The sequence below is a fragment of the Bos indicus x Bos taurus genome, chromosome 26 (assembly GCF_003369695.1).
Source record: "Bos indicus x Bos taurus breed Angus x Brahman F1 hybrid chromosome 26, Bos_hybrid_MaternalHap_v2.0, whole genome shotgun sequence".
NCBI lineage: Eukaryota > Metazoa > Chordata > Mammalia > Artiodactyla > Bovidae > Bos > Bos indicus x Bos taurus.
In genome coordinates this window covers 41373703-41397151 of record NC_040101.1, presented here as the reverse complement: position 1 = coordinate 41397151, position 23449 = coordinate 41373703, and the positions used below count along the sequence as shown (strand labels likewise).

General features: G+C 39.6%; 1 protein-coding gene across 2 annotated transcripts in view; it reads right to left on the bottom strand.

Moving 5' to 3' along the window:
- The window catches only part of RNLS (renalase, FAD dependent amine oxidase), a 277521-nt gene that overhangs the window by 18942 nt on the left and 235130 nt on the right, over positions 1-23449 (bottom strand). For both annotated transcript variants that reach the window (XM_027529542.1, XM_027529543.1), the window contains exon 6: positions 9406-9581. In XM_027529542.1, coding sequence (XP_027385343.1) covers positions 9406-9581 — 176 coding nt within the window. The remainder of the gene's footprint in view (positions 1-9405; positions 9582-23449) is intronic.

Genomic DNA, 23449 nt, shown 5'->3' with positions numbered 1-23449 from the left:
TAATAAATTTGTAGATCACTTATGGTAATACTGCCATTTAAAAATACTGAGTTTTATGATCTATGAACTTGGGATGGTTTTTATTTATTTAAGCCTTCTTTAATTTCTTTCAACAATGCTTTGTAGTTTTCACGCAGAACTCTTATGCCTCCATGGTTAAATTCACACCTCTTCTTCAATGAAGTAGCCTTTCAAATATTTTGCCCAGCTTTAAATAACAGGGCCATTTGTTTTCTAATTTCTAAATTGTGAGAATTCTTTATATATTCTGGATACCAATCTCTTATCAGATACATGTTTTTGCAAACATTTTCTCCAAGTCTGCAGCTTGTTTTGTCATTTCCTTAACAGTATCTTTCAAAGCATTTTAAGTTTTGATAAAGCATAATTTATCAATTTATTCTTTATGCTTTGTGCTTTGTGTATGCTAAGAAATGTTTGCCAAACCAAAGATCATTAAGATTTTCTCCTATGTTTTTATCTAGAAGTTTCATAGTTTGATGTTTTATAATGTTTTATATGGTCTATGATCTATTTTTAGTTAATTTTTGTATACAGTGTGAACCTTGAACGTTTTTACCTAAAGTGACATGTTCAATTTCTATTTTTCTGTTCACTCATTGCATTGTGTTAGGCAAAACTATCAATTTGAACTTCAGTTTCCTCATTTAAACAAAGATAGAAATATTTACTTTCTGATCTGTCAGAACTGTTGTGAAGATCAAATGAAAACAAGCATAAAATTACTTTCTAAACTCAGAGTATAAATGTTAACTATTATTATTTCTGACCTCAGCCAACAGAATGATGGCATAAAAAATGTGTCATAATTGGAAGAAAGCCAGATCTAAATTACCAGTAGTAGAGCGAGTGTTTAAAAACACTAACTTTTAGGCTGTCTTCATTTTTTTCCATTGTTTTTCTATATTCTGTTCTGCAGTAGTGATCTCCACCATTCTGTCTTCCAGGTCACTCACCCACTCTTCTGCCTCAGTTATTCTGCTATTGATTCCTTCTAGTGCACTGCTCATCTGTTTGTTTGTTCTTTAGTTTTTCTTTGGTAAACATTTCTTGCATCTTTTCCATTCTTCTTCCAAGATTCTGGATCATCTTCACTATAACTATTCTGAATTCTTCTTTTTCTGGAAGATTGCCTATCTTCACTTCACTTAGTTGTTTTTCTGGGGTTTTTACTTGTCCCTTCATCTGGAACATGACTCTCTGCTTTTTCATTCTGATTACCTTTCCGTGATGTGGTTTTCATTCTAGCTGCTGTGAGACTGTGGTTCTTCTTGCTTCTTCTGGCTGTCCTAAAAAACACTAACTTTTAAGTAGACCTGTGTTGGAATTTCATTTTTGCCACTTCCTAGTGGAAGAGCCTCATAAAGGGCTCTGTGCTCTCAACTTCTTAACTTTCTGACCTTTGCAATTGGGAAGGAGTAAAGACTCTGATGCTGGGAGGGACTGGGGGCAGGAGGAAAGGGGTACGACAGAGGATGAGATGGCTGGATGGCATAACCGACTCGATGGATGTGAGTTTGAGTGAACTCCAGAAGTTGGTGATGGACAGGGAGGCCTGGCGAGCTGCGATTCATGGGGTTGCAAAGAGTCGGACACAACTGAGCGACTGAACTGAACTGAAAAACCTCCATGGGGTGGAGATGAAGTGAGTTACACACAGAGTAGGGGATTGATAAATGGTATTTGAGAAAGAGAGGGAGAGAATGATTATGCATGTACACTAATAAAATGATAATGCAGACTGTCATAGTTTATATGAATGTTATAACAGTTGATGGCAGTTCAGTTTAGTCGCTGTCGTGTACGACTCTTCGTGATACCATGGACTGCAGCATGCCAGGCCTCTCTGTCCATCACCAACTTCTGGAGTTTACTCCAACTCATGTCCATTGAGTCAGTGATGCCATCCAACCATCTCATCCTCTGTCGTCCCCTTCTCCTCCTGCCCTCAAGCTTTCTCAGCATCAGGGTCTTTTCAAATGAGTCAGCTCTTCGCATGGGTGGCCAAAGTATTGGAGTTTCAGCTTCAGCATCAGTCCTTCCAATGAATACCCAGGACTGATCTCCTTTAGGATGGACTGGTTGGATCTCCTTGCAGACCAAGGGACTCTCAAGAGTCTTCTTCAACACCACAATTCAAAAGCATCAATTCTTTGGTGCTCAGCTTTCTTTATAGTCAAACTCTCACATCCATACGTGACTACTGGAAAAACCATAGCTTTGATTAGATGGACCTTTGTTGGCAAAGTGCTTAATATGTTGTCTGGGTTGGTCATAACTTTTCTTCAAAGGAGCAAGTGTCTTAATTTCATGCCTACCGTCACCATCTGCAATGATTTTGGAGCCCCCAAAATAAAGTCTGGCACTGTTTCCACTGTTTCCCCATCTATTTCCCATGAAGTGATGGGACCAGATGCCATGATCTTCGTTTTCTGAATGTTGAGTTTTAAGCCAACTTTTTCACTCTCCTCTTTCACTTTCATCAAGAGGCTCTTTAGTCCTTCACTTTCGGCATAAGGGTGGTGTCATCTGCATATCTGAGGTTATTGATATTTCTCCCAGCAATCTTGATTCCAGCTTGTGCTTCATCTAGTCCAGCGTTTCTCATGATGTACTCTGCATATAAGTTAAATAAGCAGGGTGACAATACACAGCCTTAACGTACTCCTTTTCCTATTTGGAACCAGTCTGTTGTTCCATGTCCAGTTCTAACTGTTGCTTCCTGACCTGCATACAGATTTCTCAAGAGGCAGGTCAGGTGGTCTGGTATTCCCATCTCTTTAAGGCAAGATCAAGGTAAAAAGCAAGAATGTGTCCTGTACTGTCTTGGAACTGGGAAAGTGTACACATTTTTAGAACATCATTCCAATATCATTTCCTTTGCCTCTCTGGCTTCATCTTGTAGGATTTAGCTCAGGTGACATTTTCTTCTAAGAAGGTATTTACTACCATTTTCTCCTCAAATCTGCTCTGTGTTCACACAATACATTGTTTTTCCTTTTCTTAGAAGAAAATGCACCATACAATGATTATCTGCTTATTGGTCAGTCTTGCTGATTATATGGGAAAGTCTTTGAATGAACGGAGCTGTCTTTGAGTCTATAGAATCCAGTATAATGTCTGGCATACAGTAGAAACCAATTGCTGACATTGTTGAAAGTCATTCAATCATGTCCAACTCTTTGTGACCCCATGAACTATATAGTCCATGGAATTCGCCAGGTCAGAATACTGGAGTGGGTAGCCTTTCCTTTCTCCAGGGGATCTTCCCAACCCAGGGATAGAACCTAGGTTTCTCACATTGCAGGCAGATTCTTTACCAGCTGAGCCACAAGGGAAGCCCAAGAAACTCAATAAATGTCAGCTAAATGAAAAGCTGAATATATATTACTAATTTCTAATGTGGGTATAAATAGCTTTTGTCAACTGAAATTTTTAGTTCAGTTTGTTAGTTCAGAGAATAATACTGAGGTCTACTATGCACAGGCCAAGTGGACTTCCCTTTATGGAACAGAGCCATATATAATAACATCCATCATTCAGTTTCCAGTAGTAATACTGGGTGCAGATGAATATATATTGCATTTGTCCAAGAAAAATGATACAGATTCATTTTTAAAGTTTCCTACAAAGTACTGCTGTTCAAAATAATTAGTTTTTCTGAAAAAGTGTGATGCTGACTACATGGCAGGGTAAGTTCCTGCCATGAGCATTTGAAAAAAGTGATTTAATTAAACTTACATGTGTTAAAACATTTAATAGCTCATATAATGTGAGATTTTATGAAAAGGGGAAATATCTGCCCATATAAATGCCAATTAAACTGTGACTGAACATCCCTAATTCAAGGATCAGAATTTGTCAGCTGATGATCTCATACATTCGTAGCTACCTCGTAATAAAGTGAAGCAATGGGTTAGTTCTGTACCAGTGAGAAAGAGGTCAGAGATTACTCAGTGGAATAATTAGGACTGACACCTGTTAGATTTCCTGCTCTTGGCAGACTGGATCATGCCATAGCCTACCAATCCCAAAGGTCCTGTTTCAGCTCTCCATGGCTTACCATAAACTTATGCACAGAAGCAAGAGTACTCTTGAGGCCATAATTTCATGCCAGGAAAATTTAACTCATGGTATAAATTGTGTTAAATTACCAGACACTGGACAATGTGTAAGTTAGTTTAGGAATGAATGGCACAAAACTGAAAAACCTATAAGCTGAAAAAAACTGACAAGAGTTCCTTGTGTCCACAGGGATCCATCACTTTTATATCACCTTGTTCTGATGTTAATAGTCCCTACGGTATGTCTTAGCATCATAGCCCCTGGAGTTGAGTCAGCCCTGAAATATCCTTGTCCAGAAATATGTGTGTGTGTGAAAAAGAGAAGAGAAAAGACAGAGACTCTGAAAAGACAAGAGAGTAAGAAAAAACAAGAAGTGCAGCAGCATGCATGAAGACAGGTACCAGAAAAGAGCAAGGGACACACAGAGCTCATCTACTAAGAAATACCATAGAATCCCCTTCACCCACCTCCTCTCTTCCTCTTCCTTTTGCTATTCTTATTTAGCAATGATGGAGAACTTGCCTTGTACTAGTGTTACAGTAAATGTTTTCTACTGTGTTCTCTCCTTTCATTCTGACCACTATGAGGGGTCATTCTCTTCCTACGAGGGAGGTTCGGTTGTACCATTTACAGATGGGCTTGGAGTTATAGTTTAGCTTACTCAAAGCCACAGGGACAGCTGAAGTTTGAACTGAAGTCTGCCTCCAAAGCCCAAAGTCATAATCACCCCACATTAAATAAATTATCCAACAACACACCTAATGTACTTTAACTGATAAATACAACTGACTTTTGTCTTTCAAAGCACTTATCCTAGAAGGCCATATGATTAAATCTGTAGTGATACACTGGCCAACATCTTTTAGGGTAGGAGCTTTTAGAATCAGCTTACTGGACACATTAACACAAATAAATGCAAGCAGTTATATCTCTTTAGTTATATAAAAACATTAAAGAAAATTGTCAAGATTGCCCATCTACTTTACTAAAAAGATATATGTCCAAATGACTTGAGTTGTTTCTGAAACATTAAATTCAAGCTCACCTTTCAAAGACCTGATTGAACTGAGTACATGCTGAAGAATAAGTGTCAGGATTTTAAGGAGATGCCCAATCTGGCTGCAATAAGGGTATGGCTTATTAGGGTGACTGACTATGTTGAAAGGGACACTCGTTTGAATTTATAGTCTTGGTATATTCATACAATCAATCAGTCACTGCTTTTCAGTTTCACCCTACCAAAGAGAAGGCAGGGAGGCAGATATGACAGAAACTGTGTAAGAGAGAAAAAAAAAAAATGGAACTATCAATTACTACCTGACCTTCCAACACTGAAATAAGACACAGCTACTGGTCAGAAATTAATCTCATAATGGAATAATGTAAATATGTAGGTGATTTCAGGCTCTGCTGTGTATACACACCCCACCACCCTGTCCCACCAAACGCAAACCTCTTAAGAAAAATTCTGGCCTTAAATTGTCACCTATGCCCTCTTTTATTCCTTCCAACTCCTGGGCAGTACTATGCCAACCAAGGTAAGCAACTGGGGAAGGCCTGAGGAAGCCAAAATGGGGAATTTGCACTGACAAGTTCTTAGATTTTCCTGTCTAGGAGGGGGGAAAACATGGAGTCAAAAATGAGGGATGTGAGTGGAAGGCTGAAGAAAGGAAAGAAAAAAGAAAAGCCCACATGGCTGATAATTGGAAAACTCTGTGGAAAACTAGAGTTAAGGTGCAAAAAGTTTTGAAGGAGCTTGTAGAAGTGGCATACACAAGGAATGAGAAAAGAAACTTCAAAAAGTGCTGCTAAGGATAATGAATTTTGGGTATCTTTAAAGATCTATAAAAGACACTAGTAAAGATGATAATTATTTTACATTCCTTTAGGTTGCTGAATTTTGTTTCTTTGACTAGAACACAAGACTGGGCTATGAGGGATTCTTGATTTATTTGGGTTATAGGAGAATAACATTTAGAGCAGGTGTTCTTAATGCTGGATTTGTGGGAGGCATTTTAGGTTGCTTGTAAATCTTCATAATTAGACGCAACTTTGTGTTTATGTGTGCATGTGTATTTTGAAAGGCTGTGCATCTTCATATTCATGGCTTTGATGAGGTTCTTAAAGAGTTCATGATTCTTCTTAAAGAATATAAAAGGGCTCACACTGAGCAGAGAGAAAGTACAGACTCAGGGCAAAAGACCAAGTGAAGAAATGGAACTACAGAAGAGAACAATTCTAATTTTACAGCAAGAGTTTAATAGGCTAGTCCAAATCCATTTATTTTTGCCAAAGCATTCATTTACCACCTGACTCTCCTTTTTCCCTACCCCTAAATTCCTCTCTTGATGTCCATGGTGTTTGAAATGCATTCAGTGATTATTTTATTTTATTTTTTTACAAAAGAGTAATCCATGAACGTGAGACATGACAAAAAAGGCACTGAAATATTCAGAAACTACAGAAATAGGGGGGAAAGTTAGAGTTAAACTCACAAGCAAATCATACTTTTATAGTAAATGTATAAAACTAGAGTAGTTTGGAAAAGGCATCATGATAGACTCTGAAACAAAGGCAAGCACAGTGAATAACAGTGGTGAGAGGATTAGGGTTATCAGACTGATTAAGTGTCCCCTGTCAATGTACATGGAAGTTGTTTTCAGTTATTACTCTTCTGCTGAGAGGATTAATATATCATCCTTGTTACAGAAATCTTAATTCAATGTATCACAGCTTAGGCATCAATGTATATTAACTGGGTACACATTTAAATGATGTAAGGCAAATAGCTGCAAAGGGGAGGAACTGAGAATCGCGAAAAATCTGCCACTGCTTTGCTGTGTTTGTCTGAACCACCTACTCATGTGTTTTATTCAAACCCCAAATGGGAGGCACAGAGCAGCCCTGCAAGTCTTTCCAACACACCTTCTTTCTTCATCTGCCTCCTTCCTTAATAGCAGCACCCGCCCGAAAGCAGTGCTGTCCTACTTAAGGCAAAAAATTTGATTTAGTGTCTTAGGAGAAGGCTTTCAGCAAAGATTAGTCTCTAGGATTCCATGGACAGAGTATTAGATGTGACCTAGGCAATGGCACCCCACTCCAGTACTCTTGCCTGGAAAATCCCATGGACAGAGGAGCCTGGTAGGCTGCAGTCCATGGGGTCGCTAAGAGTCAGGCATGACTAAGAGACTTCACTTTTACTTTTCACTTTCATGCATTAGAGAAGGAAATGGCAACCCACTCCAGTATTCTTGCCTGGAGAATCCCAGGGACAGAGGAGCCTAGTGGGCTGCTGTCTATGGGGTCACACAGAGTCGGACACAACTGAAGCGACTTAGCAGCAGCAGCAGTAGGCATTTGTTATATGCTCATGGAATAAATGAGTAAACAAATGAATAAATGAACAACCATCTTTCACTGCCCTGCCCCACGCCACCCCACCCCCCTCCCCTGCCCCCTGCCACTGTGGATATAAGACATTAGAGGCAGCAGAAGGCCTGGAAAGCCACATCAAGGAAACATAAAATGGACTCTACACAAAATACTCCCTTATCTCTTTCAGAAAGCAGTCACTTCTAGAAAGTAGCTTGAGCCTTAAAGGGCTGGTGCTCTCCCCAGAGGTTTTATTAGAGGGGCAAGCAATACTGCCTCATAAAGGAATCTACCAAAGAATTCTGGGGGAAGGAAGGTTATGACAGGCGGAAGTAAGGCTCCCCTCTTGTGGCTCAGCTGATAAAGAATCCACCTGCAGTGCAGGAGACCTGGGTTTGATCCCTCGGTTGGGAAGATCCCCTGTAGAAGGGAAAGGCTACCCACTCCAGTATCCTGACCTGGAGAATTCCATGGACTGTATAGTCCATGGTGTTGCAAAGAGTCGGACAGTACTGAGCAACTTCACTTCACTTCACTTGCTATGTAAAATATCTAGCTTCAAATTATATCAACAAGATTATTTCCGTGTTTTCTTTTTCAGACCAACCTAAGATTAAGTTAAATATCATTTAAAGACATTGGCTATTGAGATTTGAAAAAGTTGTTTTAAAAGGAAGAAGTCTTCTAAAGTGACCATGATGTGTTTAAGTAAATATTTTCCTGAAAGTTTCACTGTATAATTTAACTTGAGACGATATGGGTAAACACATAGAACTGCTGCAATATTTTAGGAAGTAATTTACCATTTCCTCTGATTTCGGAAAGTCCTTTAAAATATACAAAATCTGTTGCGATTTCTCCCAACCAGTTTTTCTAAAGGGTTCACAGCTCTAGTAACAAATAGTGCTGATAAATCAGGTAATCAATGTGCTAAGAAATCTTAGGAAAAAATAGGCAAGTCACTGCTTCCTTTTCCTTCTGCTCCACTGTCCTCAAACGACTTCACAACTGAGTTTACAGATCAATACTTTTTCTATGAATACTCAGAAACTTGTGTTGGAATATACAGAGGATTTTCAGAAAAGTCAGCAGTTACTTAGTATAAAGAGTTTTTAAAGTTTGAACTAGTAGACCAATCAGCAGGTTTATCTAATCCTGAAAAAACAGCTCAACTAGCTGATCTATTCATTTTTCATTCATCATTCATACCTGATCTGTTCAGGTATTCATTTCTCTCTCCCAAACAGCTCTACTGGCAGCAGTCAAAACCAAAGTGGGAACTTAATAAAAATGAAAATTGTGGTAGCAAAATATACTTACAAGGTTAATTTGACATATTGCAAAAAATTTGGGAGGTTATAGTGGTTTCTATATAACCACAGTACTGATTTAGAAAAACCTCAGAGAAACAGCTGCATTTTGATATATAACCTGCCTTGCCTGCATAAGAAACCCCAGATTTTCAGGTTACATAAGTCTAGATGCTAGAATTTGAACATAACATTGGGGAAAATTATATGTATCTCTTATTGAGAAATAACAGGATAATAAAAACTTGCATGTAAACTTCTCTATTAGGAAAATGCATATTTGCTCCCAAGATCACATGTTAATTTCTTTCACTGCTGCTGCTGCTGCTTCAGTCGTGTCCGACTCTGTGCGACCCCATAGATGGCAGCCCACCAGGCTTCCCCGTCCCTGGGATTCTCCAGGCAAGAACGCTGGAGTGCATTGCCATTTCCTTCTCCAATGCATGAAAGTGAAAAGTGAAAGTGAAGTCGCTCAATCGTGTCCCACTCTTCATGACCCCATGGACTGCAGCCTACCAGGCTCCTCCATCCATGGGATTGTCCAGGCAAGAGTACTAGAGAGTGGCAAAATATGAGAAAAAGTAAAGTCAGATCTGATTAAGAAAACTGTGCTCATACCGCTGGGTTCTCTGATTACCTGTGAATGTCTCCATTTCTGGCATTTGGTAGCTACTGGCTGAGGCAAACCAGGCACAATGTTTTCCAGCTGCTTGAAGATTAACTCCTGCACATCCTCAGTGCTGTGTTCCAAATGTGTAACTCCAAATGGGACAGTGGTGTGAATCACAAGGGAAGGTCCGATTTCTGATGACTCTAGTAGAAGAGGAACATAAAGATGTATCTTGAAGTGAGTAATATGGAAGTGTCTCTCAGCCTTTCAGTCCAGATTTAGAATTGATCACAATAATCAGACAATAAATGAAAGGAAAACAGAATCTAAACTTTGAAGCATAAAATTAGGCTAGTTCTGAAACTCCAAATCACGTTTTACTGAAGAGAAGGACAGATTCAAGGCATATTTTATTTATTTTTTTTAATTGGAGGATAATTGCTTCACAATGCTGTGTTGGTTTCAAGACGTATTTTAGAGAATAAATTTTCAGGTCTTGTTAAAGAACCTGAAGGAAAGCAAAAGGACCTAATACACACTTCCTTGGGTGTAATTAAATTTACTTGTATCTTTCTCATCCACTAACACAAGCTCATCAGGGCAAGAACCATTTCTTTTTTCTTTTTTTAAAAATTTTACTTATTTATTTATTGGCTGTGCTGGGTCTTTGCTGCCGCACAGGTTTTCCTCTAGTGCCTTGGGCTGGGACTACCCTCTAGTTACGGCGTGCGGGCTTCCTATTGCAGCAGCTTCTCCTGTTGCAGAGCACTGAGGTCTAGGGTACGTGGACTTCAGTAGCTGCAGCTCCTGTGCTACAGAGCACAGGCACGGACTTAGTTGCTCCGCTGAGTGTGGGATCAACCCAGATCAGGAATGGAACCCGCGTCTTCTGCAGTAGCAGGTGGGTTATTTACCACTGAGCCACCAGCGAAGCCCAGAACCATTTCTTATATAGAGTCTGAAAAAGTGGTAGTTGCTCAGTTGTGTCTGACTCTTTGCAATCCCTTGGACAGTAGCCCACCAAGCTTCTCTGTCCAGGGGATTTCCCAGGCAAGAATACTGGAGTGGGTTGTTGCCATTCCCTTCTCCAGGGGATCTTCCTGATTGACCTGAGGCACCAGGGAAGGCCATACATAACTTTTATTCACTTTAAATTCTGAGAGCAAAGTAGATGTTCATCTTCTTAATTTTATGTTAAATGGATTGCAAAATGCCTTGTTGAAATTATATAAATACCAGAATAAAATGTCTTTAAAAAATCTAAGCTTCTTTCTACATACAAGCTTGACTTCATAATGGTCTTCATCTTTTAGGCAGCATTAAAAATAATGTCTGCTTTATTCATAACATAGAGCTACTTCTCATTTTTGTCTACCACTGAAATTTTTTTTTTTTTGCTATATTTTCACAATGACAAACAGTAAGTGCTTCACATCTTTCACTCTTTGGTAGAATACAGGAAATCGAAGAGTTTGACACTGAAAACAAAGTGGCTGAGGCATCAGAGAATACAACCTTGGAAGGAATGTTAACCAGGATTTCCTGCTTTTATTATTTGTTTAAATCATGCAGAAGAGAAAAGCTGAGAGAAAACAAAATAGATATGAAACACATGAAATAATAATATGAAAGTTGGTGCCACCCCCTGCTGAAAGAAGAAAATACTAAAATGTATAAGTTATTGATGGGGGTTGGGAAGACTGATTCTGAAAAGTCTTTCAATTGGGAGTATAAAGCTCCTTTTAGAGTTGTTATAAAAGATAACAATCTCTTTGAGATAGGTTTATAAAATATTTCTCAAAAAAAGTAATTTTACACAAAGACACATTTCTTGCTTTACACAAGACAATTTCTTACTTTGTATGCACTCAGCCTCTTTACTTTGTGTGTCTCTGTGTAGAATGAGAATAAGTTAGTATCTACTGTGCTGCTCTGTGGTCTGGATTAAAAGACATAATGTGTGTGAAGTGTTTAGCACTGTTTCTGGTACAGAAGAGGTTCTTAAATATGTAAGTTATGGAAATAAAAGTAATTAGTTAGATACTTCCAAGGGGGAAGTTTGCCTGATGTTGCTCAGATGAAGATGTGAGCTATTCTTCTGCGGTTGTTGTTAAAGTACTTCATTTCCCCATTACACTCTGGCTTACGACTTTTACAGAAAAATGGAAGAGAGACCCAAAATGCTGTGAGCGCTATAAAGTGGCATGCTTCCACACATTTCAAGATATACCAGACTGGGAGAGCTGACTTCAGAATCTGTGCTGTAAGTGCAATGAATGGTAAGAAGATTGTCCAGTTTCACCTCACAGCGGCTGGAACAACTTGAAAGAGGATAGAGGGGGACCCTCTCTTTGAACATGCAATGCTTCACCTCTTGGGGTCAGCTTTACTGATACCACACAGGAGTGTAAAATCTCAAAATCCTTTCACTAGATACAACCAACAGTGAGAAACCTATTGCATATTGTCTCAGGGGGTGTTACCTATGTTTCAGTTTAATATATTCAGGAAGGCTTATACACAGAAGGGACTGGCAATGACACCCGCCTTCCGTGAGGTACCAAATCTTCCTAGAGACAGAGAAGGCTACTGGGTCAGCATTCGGAAGCAAGAGAGTTGAGGTTCTGAGTTGACTTATCTATGGCAGGCTTCAAAGGGAGAAGAACTTGAGCTGTGTGCGTGAGGTTGCACTGACCCAGACATTTGTTCTAGCGGGGAGCTCATAAAATTGTTAAGAGTAGTGATGGCGCATTGCCAGGTTTCTCCCATTTACATTAGCCATCCACTCCAAGCAGAGCAATAAAAAAGGAAATTTAAGACTAAAAATGAAACCGTTTTTGCATAACAATGAGAGAACAACCTGACTACTTGTTTTTATTGGAATCAGACAAAAATTTTTCAGAATTTCAATTAAAATTTGAATACCTGCAACCTCAGACAATGACTTTTAAGGAAGAGGCCCTCGTTCCCTAAATTCAAGGGTATTTTCAGAAGCTAAAGTGCAAAAATACAAACAGCCAACCAGAGTTTAAACGTGACCAAGGCCTGGAACTCCAGTATCATAAAAAAACCACAAATATGTTAATAGGATTCAGAGCGTAAATTCAGTGTAATCATGATTCCGTGGTCACTGAGAAGGTAATGATGTTATCTTTCTTTTTCTTTTCTTTATTTAGTTTAACAAGCATACCACTTTGCTTTTGGCATTTTAAATGTAAAGTTCATAGTAAGTTGACAACTATTTCTGTATGTTGGGAGATCAGTGACTTCAGTCAGAAGATAACTATTTGAACCCTTGCATCTTTAATAGCCTGGTGGTCTTGGACAACTTAATCTCTTAGGCTCCACTTTCTTCCATCAATTAGAAGGGAGTAATACTACTTACCTTATAAGGCTGTCATGAGGATTAAATGGGTTTGGATACATAAAAGTCTTCTTCAAATACAAAGTGCTATACAAACATAAGGCACCCCTAGAAAATATTTTTGTTTTGACCTCTGAGTTGTGGTAAGAACAGCTTTAGAAAGGATAACAGAGTTGACTTCTCTCAAAGTACTGACTAATTCTTATATTAAAACCCTAGGAACAGTGGTGGATTATTCCTGCGTATAGGCACAGCAGTTTTTTGGCTTTGTTTTATTGTGGTAAAATGTATATAATAAAAATTTTACCTTTTAAGCCTGTCTTAAGTGTATATAGTTCTCTGGCATTAAGTATATTTACACTGTTCTGTAAACATGACCACCATTGATCACTAGAACTTTTTTATCTTCCCAAATTGAAACCCCATAGGCATGGAGACACTAATTCCTGACTCCCCACTTCCCACTTGCCCCAGCCCCTGCCAAGTGAAAGTCGCTTAGTCGTTACCCCATGGACTATACAGTTCATGGAATTCTCCAAGTTTGAATACAGGAGTGGGTAGCCTTTTCCTTCTCAGGGGATCTTCCCAACCCAGGGATTGAACCCAGGTCTCCCACATTGCAGGTAGATTCTTTACCAGCTGAGCCACAAGGCAAGCCCAAGAATACTGGAGTGAGTAGTCTATCCTTCTCCAGTGGATCTTCCCAACCCAGGAATCAAACCAGGGTCTCCTGCATCACAGGCAGATTCTTTACCAACTGGGCTATTGGGGAAGTCCAACCACCATTCTATTTCTCTTCCTATGAATTTGACCACTCTAGGTACTTCACATAAGTGGAATTATACGATGTGTCCTTTTGTAAAAGGCTTATTTCACTTAACATGATGTCTTCAAGCTTCATCCACGTTGCAACAGGTGTCAGAATTTTCTTCTTTTTTAAACCCACATAATATTCTATTGTGTGTATATACCAGATTTGTTGATTCTTTCACCTTTTGGATATTGTAATGCTGCTAGGAACGTGGGTGTACAATTTACCTGTTTAAGTCTCTGCTCTCACTTCTTCTTGGGGATACACCCAGAAGTGAAAATGCTGATTCATGTGATAATTGTATGTTTAAGTTATTGCTCAATCACCAGATCATTTTCCATAGTGGCTGCACCATTTTTTCATTCCTACCAGCAATGCACAAAGGTTCTAATTTCTCCACATCCTTGCCAAACACTTGGCATTTTATTTTTTTTTTAAATAGTCATCCTAATGAGTGTGAAGTGGACACTACATTTCTTTTAGTTTACATTTTTGGGTGGGGAGTCGAGACACTAAAAGCTGATATTAGTAAGAACAGCAGCATCATCACATACTATTAATATAACATTGAGATTGACAAGCCTCTCAGATAGTATACATTCCACCTGCAATGCAGGTTCAATTCCTGGGTCACGAAGCTCCCCTGGAGAAGGGATAGGCTACCCACTCTAGTATTCTTAGGCTTTCCTGGTGGCTTAGATGGTAAAGAATCCACCTGCAATGTTGGAGACCTGGGTTTGATCCCTGGATTGGAAAGAACCCCTGGAGGAGGACATAGTAACCCACTGTAGTATTCTTGCCTGGACAACCCCCATGGAGAGAGAAGCCTGGCAGTTTACAGTCCACGGAGCTGCAAAGAGTCAGACACGACTGAGCAACTAAGCGCAGCAAATGAAATACCTGCAATTAAAAGCTACAGAAGTCACCATTCCCCCAACAGACACCGAAATTTGTGCTGAAATAAATATTTTTGCCACCTCAGATCCATGGCCATATCAGTCATAATAACAGATAATAGCAGGCTAAATACTGTTTAGTTAAAGACAAAGGTTGTCGTATCGCATCCAGAAAATAATATCTAACTATATGTAGCTTAGGGCTTATAGTGGTAAAGAACCTGCCTGCCAGTGCAGGAGACCTAAGAGATGTGGGTTCAATCCCTGGGTTGGGAAGATCCCCTGGAGGAGGGCATAGCAGCTCACTCCAGTATTCTTGCCTGGAGAATTCCATGGACAGAGGAGCCTGGCAGGCTTCCACAGGGATGCAAAGAGTCGGACACAACTGAAGTGACTCAGCAGCAGCATTTGTAGCTTAAAATCAAATACATTAGGGTTGGGGTTAGAAATTCTTTAAGGCCTAAGTTTAAAGATTATTCCTTTAGAGATTTACTTTCATTTCTGCCAGGTACCTTGGAGGCAATACTGCATATGGCTACTTTAACTGGGTTTTTAGAACATACTAGCAGAATGAATTCTGGCACCAGATCTGCCTGAGGGTGGATATGTGGCTTGGCATCTCAGAGGAGATATTCTATTTCTTTTTTTGTTTTTTCCACTCCACTCAAAAATAGGCAAGCATTCCCAGTGTCTTCCTCTACCAGATAGGAAACAGCAAATAAGTTCTTTAAAGCCATAAAAGTATACCCATCCATGTTAAAAAAAACTTTCAAATCTAAAAGAAACAGGCTAATTTTTCTTGGGAAAAAAGTTACTGAAATTAACTCGTTATAAAATAAATCAGTATAAACTAAAATGTATAAAAGAAATTGAAAACACAATCAATAAATATTCAAAACAACAACAACAAAATACTTCAGGACCTAACTGTTTTACTTGTGAGTAGTTTAAAATTGTCAAGCTAGTATAATGTTGACTACAGATACATACATCACATCGACATATATAAACATACACCAAACTATAGATCATTCTTCTACGAGTGTTAACAGGTATGTTCTTTCATATAAACAGGGACAATGAAAAGAAACATGATAATCTCAATATGTATTTAAAAGGCATCCAGTAACATTTTAATATCAAACCATGGAAAAGATATACAACATGAAAAAATTGACTCTTTCAAAATGAGATAGAATAGCTTTCTTAAGCTGTTGGTCTACATCATACTTTACTATGAAATAATACAGATTTTCATGGTAAAATTAGCACACACCAAGGATACTTAGTAATACCAATGCTATTTAACATTACTAGTGTAATGCACTAAGATAAAAAATAAAAATAAGATTTATAAACATTAGTGAAGAAGGAAAAAATCAGGTTTTAAAATAGTAAGTCAACATAAAATTCATCAAATTAATTAAAAAATTTTTGATATTAAATTGATTTCCTTACATACCAACAGTAACTAGTAAAGAAACAAAATTGTAAATTAATTCTACAAGTTCTTTTTGAATTTAAAATAATCCTAAAGAATAAATAAGGGAATGAGAATATTAAAACATGTTTTTGAAAAAAAAAATCATTGAATGGAGACTTACTTTACCATACATTTAAATGTATCATAAAGACACAGCAATCAAATCAGCCTGCTACTGGTTGACTATAATAGCCAGTGAATCAGAACAGATCTCTCTGGAAAAAAAATCCTAAAATATAGTAAATATTTAGTACAGGACAACAAATATAACAGAGCAATGGAGGAAGAATGCGTTTTTATATTGTCCTAGAAAATTGGATATATGGATAGTTTTAACTTAGAATATTCCCCTCCCAATTCTGACCCAAATTTGTCACCATTTCTGACTACTTTCTTCTAAAATTACATGAATATACTACACTCTTCACTCACACAGCAAGCTCAGACTTACTGAGACATCCTTGCTGCTGCTGCTGCTGCTGCTGCTAAGTCGCTTCAGTCGTGTCCGACTCTGTGCGACCCCATAGACGGCAGCCCACCAGGCTCCTCTGTCCCTGGGATTCTCCAGGCAAGAACACTGGAGTGGGTTGCCATTTCCTTCTCCAATGCATGAAAGTGAAAAGTGAAAGTGAAGTTGCTCAGTTGTGTCTGACTCTTAGCGACCCCATGGACCGCAGCCCACAGACCGCAGCCCACCAGGCTCCTCCGTCCACGGGATTTTCCAGGCAAGAGTACTGGAGTGGGTTGCCATTTCTTTCTCTGGAGACATCCTTATTTACAGGCAAATATTTCAGAGACCATTTTCATCTGTTAAACTTTGCTGTTAGCCATATCTGTCAAAGAAGGGGCAGGAGTTGGGTTACCCTAAGGCCAGTTTCAGATTCTATCTCTGACAGGGAAGTTTAGACTAAAGAAACTTAAGGAGTGGCAGACACTATAGCTGCAGACCAAGAGGATCAAAAAAAAAAAAAAATCAATGAATATGTTTCTTTAATTACTGATTCAGTCAAATGAGCATGTGGGTGCTTAGTTCAGTTTGGTACCATTGTGGCCTCTTAGAAGCTTACATCTTAGTGGGGAGATGGCACCTAGGCCAAACCAGTTAGAGAGCCATATCTCTAACTGGTATGGTCTTGACTGTGTGAAAATTAACTTTAGGAAACAGATTCCTTGGAAGAGAGAAAAGGGACCAGGTGTTGAGAGCCACACAGTTTGAGGGGTGGGTGGTCAGTTCTCCTTCCTCCTTCCCTCTGTCAGTGGCATTGGTGGTAAGTTTCCCTCTCCCTCCCAATGTGGAATTGGCTTAACTATCCTTGTCCTCTAGCCATGAGAGCTCTTACTACAATTTGGCTCTTTTGTATGGCTCTGGAGCCCAGCAGCAAATGTAACAAGGAGTAAGCCAATCACGTTAGTAAGTCCAACAACAAAAAAGTAACTCACTCTTGATGATGAAAGCATAGGGTAAAAGGAAGGAAGAAGAGTGGGGAGGGGAAAGGGAGACAGAGAGGGAGATACAGGTGCACCTGTTGTCTCTCTCTCCTTCCTCATTTTCCTAGCAAAGCCAACACAAACTGCATCTGACCCTCTGCAACTTGGCATTCCACTTCTTCAGCAGTGTGTTTGCTTGCTGCTGGCTCAGAATCAGGAACTAGACCTCACTATTCAGAGGGACCACCTGCAGGGTTTATTTGCTTTTTAATAAGCATCTCAAACAATTCTTACATATAAGTTGTGCTGTGTTCAGTCACTCAGTCGTGTCCAACTCTTTGTGACCCCATGGACTGTAGTTTGCCAGGCTCCTCTGTCCATGGGGATTCTCCAGGCAGGAATACTGGAGTGGGTTGCCATTTCTTCCTGCAGGGGATCTTCCTGACCTAGGTCTCGAACCTGTGTCTCTTGCATCTCCTGCATTGGCAGGCAGCTTCTTTGCCACCAGTATCTATATGGGCCTCCAGGTGGTCCAGTGGTAAAGAACCCACCTGCCAGTGCAGGAGATGCAAGAGATGCAGGTTTGATCCCTGGGTTGGGAAGATCCTCTGGAGGAGGAAATGGCAACCCACTCCAGTATTCTTGCCTGGAGAATCCCCATGGGCAGAGGAACCTAGTGGACTTCAGACATGACTGAAGCGACTTAGCATGCATACATACAAACAGTTACAGTTCAGTCTTTCAGTTGTGTCCGACTCTTTGCAACCCCATCGACTGCAGCATACCAGGTTTCCCTGCCCTTCACCACCTCCCGGAGCTTGCTCAAACTCAGGTCCATTGAGTCGGCGATGCCATCCAACCACCTCATCCTCTGTTAACCCCTTCTCCTGCCTTCAATCTTTCCCAACATCAGGGTCTTTTCCAAAGAGTTGGTTCTTCTCATCAGGTGGCCAAAGTATTGGAGCTTCAACTTCAGCATCAGTCCTTTCAGTGAATATTCAGGGTTGATTTCCTTTAGGATTGACTGGTTTGATCTCCTGGCTATCCAAGGGACTCCCAAGAGTCTTCTCCAACACCACAGTTCAAAAGCATCAATTTTGCACAGTTAAGCCTTGTGACCTCCACACATGACTACTGGAAAAACCACAGCATGACTATACGGACCTCTGTTGGAAAAGTAATATCTCTGCTTCTTAATAGGCTGTCTAGGTTTGTCATAGCTTTCCTTCCAAGCAGCAAGTACATTTTAATTTCATGGCTGCAGTCCCTGTCTGCAGTGATTTTTGAGCCCAAGAAAATAAAGTCTGTCACTGTTTTCCGTTTTTTCCCCATCTATTTGCCATGAAATGATGGGACTGGATGTATATGTATATGTGTGTGTGTGTGTGTGTGTGTGTGTGTGTGTATGTTACAGAAGCCAAAATTCACTTACAAGAGCCCTACTCATGTCCTGGGCAATCTCATTGCCTCCAACTATATCTGTAGGAGGGACTCTCCATTATTGAATTGGAAGTACTAGCTTAAAAAAAAAAAAAAAACTAAAAGACTTATTAGTTTCTTCTCTTCTTTCAGTCTTTGACTTGCCTATTATAAGGCCTGTGACTACTAATATATCTAGGAATGTATGCATTTGCCACTTTAAATAGAAACTAGGAAGGAAAGTTTTAAAATGACTACACATGTATCTTTGCAATCCTTGTTATCCCAGGCTACATATGTTTGGATTTCTTATGTTTAAAAAGACACAGGGACATCCTCTAAACAATTTTGTATATGATACCATTCTGATAGGCATTTAGTTAAATATAAGCAAGTGTGTAAAATCCCACACGACGAATTGAAAATAACATGAGCATTACCCAAAAGTTCATACTTCCAATTTCAGAAGATTCTTCCCCATAGCGCCAGTATAAATAAATGTATACAAATGCAGGAAATAATCTACCAGTAAACAATGGAAAACTGTTCACAGAAAGTGTGTTTGCCATCTGCAGCCAGTTGAGCAGTAAATGATAACATTCACCAGTAATCCAAACTACTTGAATAATAAACATGTTGTCTATTTCCTCAATACCTATGAGGACTGAATGCCAGAGGCTGTGGGATGGGGTCAGGAGGGTGGGGACAGGGACAGGGTTGAACTACTGGGGATAATTTTCTGCTGATTAGAGGCGCATCCTCGAGTCCTGAGAATGGAGTAGTATAAGCATCAAGGTGTTGCACCAAATCCTCGAAGTGGATAAGGTTTCAGAATAAACAAGGTGAGAGGTGGAAAGGATGAGGGATGACAGGCTGGGCTGGGCCTGGGGGGATGGACAGTTAACTACAGGCAGAAAAAAAATACATTGCCTACAGATATTCATTTTAGTATTTCTTTTCCTACTGAATTGGTTTTGAAGACTCAAACCAGTTCACAAGTGGTGAAGATCTTCTGCCTAGTGATCTACTTAATAGATTCAAACAACCCAGTACCCCTTAGAGAAAAGGCAATCTATAGTATACTGACCTCCAAGCTAGTTACAAAGGTCATATGAGTGAGTATCTGCGTAGCAGACATTACCCGTTCAGCGTCCACTGGCAACAGTAGCTAAATTTTGTTTTAGGGGATCAACCCTCCCCACTACTTTCACCCCTGATTAAGGTGACCCAAGTAACTGATCAATTAGTCCTTTCCTAACTAAGTGATTTGTTTAGCAATGCATTAACTCAAGGCAGGCCGATCAGGTCAATGAGATTCAATCCCTAGACTAGCGTTAAGCTTATGGGGAAATAGGTTCTTTCTTTGTAAAACTTGGCACTGAAATGATTGGTACTACCAATAAATCCAATGCAGCAAAAGGCAGAGTCAAGAAATGGACAGAAACTAAGTCTTCATGATATTCATGGATCAATCTGGACATGCCTGAAGCGTTACTCTTCGAATTTTCAAGAACAATACCAATAAATTCTTCCTCCTCTTTTTTCTGGCAGGGAGGGGTGTTGAGACATCCAAATCAGGTTTTATGTTATTTGTAACCTGTTGCGTTTAGTCACTAAGTTGTGTCCAACACTTTTGCACCCCGTGGACTGCAGCCCGCCAGGCTCCTCTGTCCATGGGATTATCCCAGCAAGAGTACTGGAGTGGGTTGCCATTTCCTTCTCCAGGGGATCTTTCTGACCCAGGGATCAAACCGTGTCTCCTGCTTGGCAGGCAGATTCTTTACCACTGAGCCACCTGGGAAGCCCTATTTGTAACCTAAACTAACCTAAACATATGAAATATCTAGTACAAAGCCTGGCATAGGTATGCTTGTTCTGACAAATGCATTTCATTTCTTTCTTCTCTTCTCCTCTTGTCTGCCCTTAATCTTACTTGATATCTCCAATATTTAAAAAAAGGTTAGATTTTACCTGTTTCTTTAGAAAACTTAATAATTATGAAAAACAAAAACGAAATCCTCCTTCTGTGCCTCAGTTTCTTTATATGTGAAGTAAAGAAGTTAGAAAAGTTTGGTATCTTCAGATTCCTTTCAACTTTAATGTTCCATGACTATAAAATGGAGGCCCAGATATTGGTGACAATTTGAAAAGTAAAGCTCATTCTTTCCCTAATCACTCCATGCTGTCACTAAGGCAGAAATCCCTGGCTCTCAAAGAAGAGACTAAAACTAAGAATGCATAGGACCAACATGATGAAAATACTTTCTTTTATCTGAGCTTTGAGTTTGCCCTAGATTTTAGGGTTTTAATTTCCATCCCACTTTTGAGTGTAAATGCAGCAAACTATTTTATAGTACAGTAAGAAAACATACTACATTGTTTAAGAATTCTGGATTCAGCTCTGCTACCAACTAGAACAGTTCTTGACATACCACAGATACTCAATTCACACATGGAAACAGATAAATAATTCACAAATGTCACAGCTCTGTGGAAAACCATGTGCAACTAACAAGAGTTAAATTGTTAGCTCTAACCAGGATTGAGAATCCTTTGCTTTCTAAAGATATATTAAGTTGGATTCAAGTTCATTCTGAAAATAACATTACTGTTGAGTATGTGTATTTCGATATATGTGATCCGAGTGTGAGAATGCTAAGCCTCTTGAGATTCACAATAACTTGAGCTATCTTCATGATGTATGTTGTGAGTGTGAATATCATTTGTCATGTGAGTGATGGTAAGAGAACTAGATTTCCAAGGTTCTTTCATCCCTAGGGTTCTCAGTGGTGGGCTGGTGGCTGCAGTGGTGGAAGCGTGAGATAGATCTCACTAGAGCAGTACCATGAGGCAAACGACACAGACCCAGATCAGCATTATTGTGGGTTTGGTTCCAGGCTACCACAATAAACAAATATCAAAATAAAGCAAGTCACATGAATTCTTCATTCTCCCAGTGCATATAAAAATTATATTTCTCATACTGTGGTCTATTAAGTATGCAATAGCATTATGTCTAAAAAAATGTACATATCTTAATTTTTTAAAAATACCACATTACTAAAAATTGCTAACCATCACCTAAGTCTTCAAACAGTGTAAACTTTTTGCTGGTGGAGGGTCTTGCCTTGATGTTGATGGCTGCTGACTGATCAGGGTGGTGGTTGTTGAGGGTTGAGGTGGCTGTGGCAATTTCTTAAAATTAGACAACAATAAAGTTTGCCACATCAACTGACTCTTCCGTTCATGAATAATTTCTCTGTAGCATGCAAGGCTGTTTGATAGCATTTTACCTACAGTAGGACTTTCAGAATTAGAGTCATTCCTCCCAAACCCTGCTGTTGCTTTATCAACTAAGCTTATACTACTACATACTAAGTCGCTTCAGTCATGTCTGACTCTTTGTGACCCCATGGACTGTGGACTGCCTGGCTCCTCTGCCCATGGGATTCTCCAGGCAAGAATACTGGTTGCCAGGCCCTTTTCCAGGGGATCTTCCCGACCCAGGGACTGAACTTGCATCTCCCGTGGATACTGGATCACAAGCAGATTCTTTACCGCTGAGCCAATGGGGAAGCCCCATGTAATATTCTAAATCCTTTGTTGTAATTTCAACAATCTTCACAGCACCTTCACCAAGAGTAGATTCTATCTCAGGGAACTACTTTCCTTCCTCATCGCTAAGAAGCAATTCTTCATCTGTTAAACTTTTATCATGAGATTGCAGCAATTCAGTTTTAATTCTACCACCTCCACTTTTAATTTTACTTCTTTTGCTACATCTGCAGTTATTTCCTCCACTGAAATATTGAAACCCACAGAGTCATCCACTAAGTTTGGAATCAACTTCTTTCAAATTCCTATTGATGTTGATATTTTGACCTCTTTCCATGAATTATGTTCTTAATGGCATCTAGAATCACAGATCCTTTCCAGAAGGTTTTCAGTTTGCTTTGTATGGATCCATTGGAGGAATACTATCTACGGCAGCTGTAGCCTTACAAAATTATTTCTTTAATAATAAAACTTGAAAGTCAAAATTACTTCTTGATCTATGGGCTGCGGAATGAATGTTGTATTCAGTTCAGTTCAGTTCGGTCTCTCAGTCGTGTCCGACTCTTTTCGACCCCGTGAATTGCAGCACACCAGGCCTCCCTGTCCATCACCAACTCCCGGAGTTCTTCAGACTCACGTCCATCGAGTCGGTGATGCCATCCAGCCATCTCATCCTCTGTCGTCCCCTTCTCCTCCTGCCCCTAATCCCTCCCAGCATCAGAGTCTTTTCCAATGAGTCAACTCTTCACTTGAGGTGGCCAAAGTACTGGAGTTTCAGCTTTAGCATCATTTCTTCCAAAGAAATCCCAGGGCTGATCTCCTTCAGAATGGACTGGTTGGATCTCCTTGCAGTCCAAGGGACTCTCAAGAGTCTTCTCCAACACCACAGTTCAAAATGTGTTAGCAGGCATGAAAACACTGATCTAATTGTACATCTCCATTAGTGCTCTTGGTTGACTAGATACAATGTTAATGAGCAAAGGCATCTTTTTTTCTGAGCACTAGGTATCAGTGTAAAAGAAAGTAAAAGTTTCTCAGTCCTGTCTGACTCTTTGCGACTCCATGGACTATACAGTCCATGGAACTTTTCAGGCCAGAACACTGGAGTGGGTACC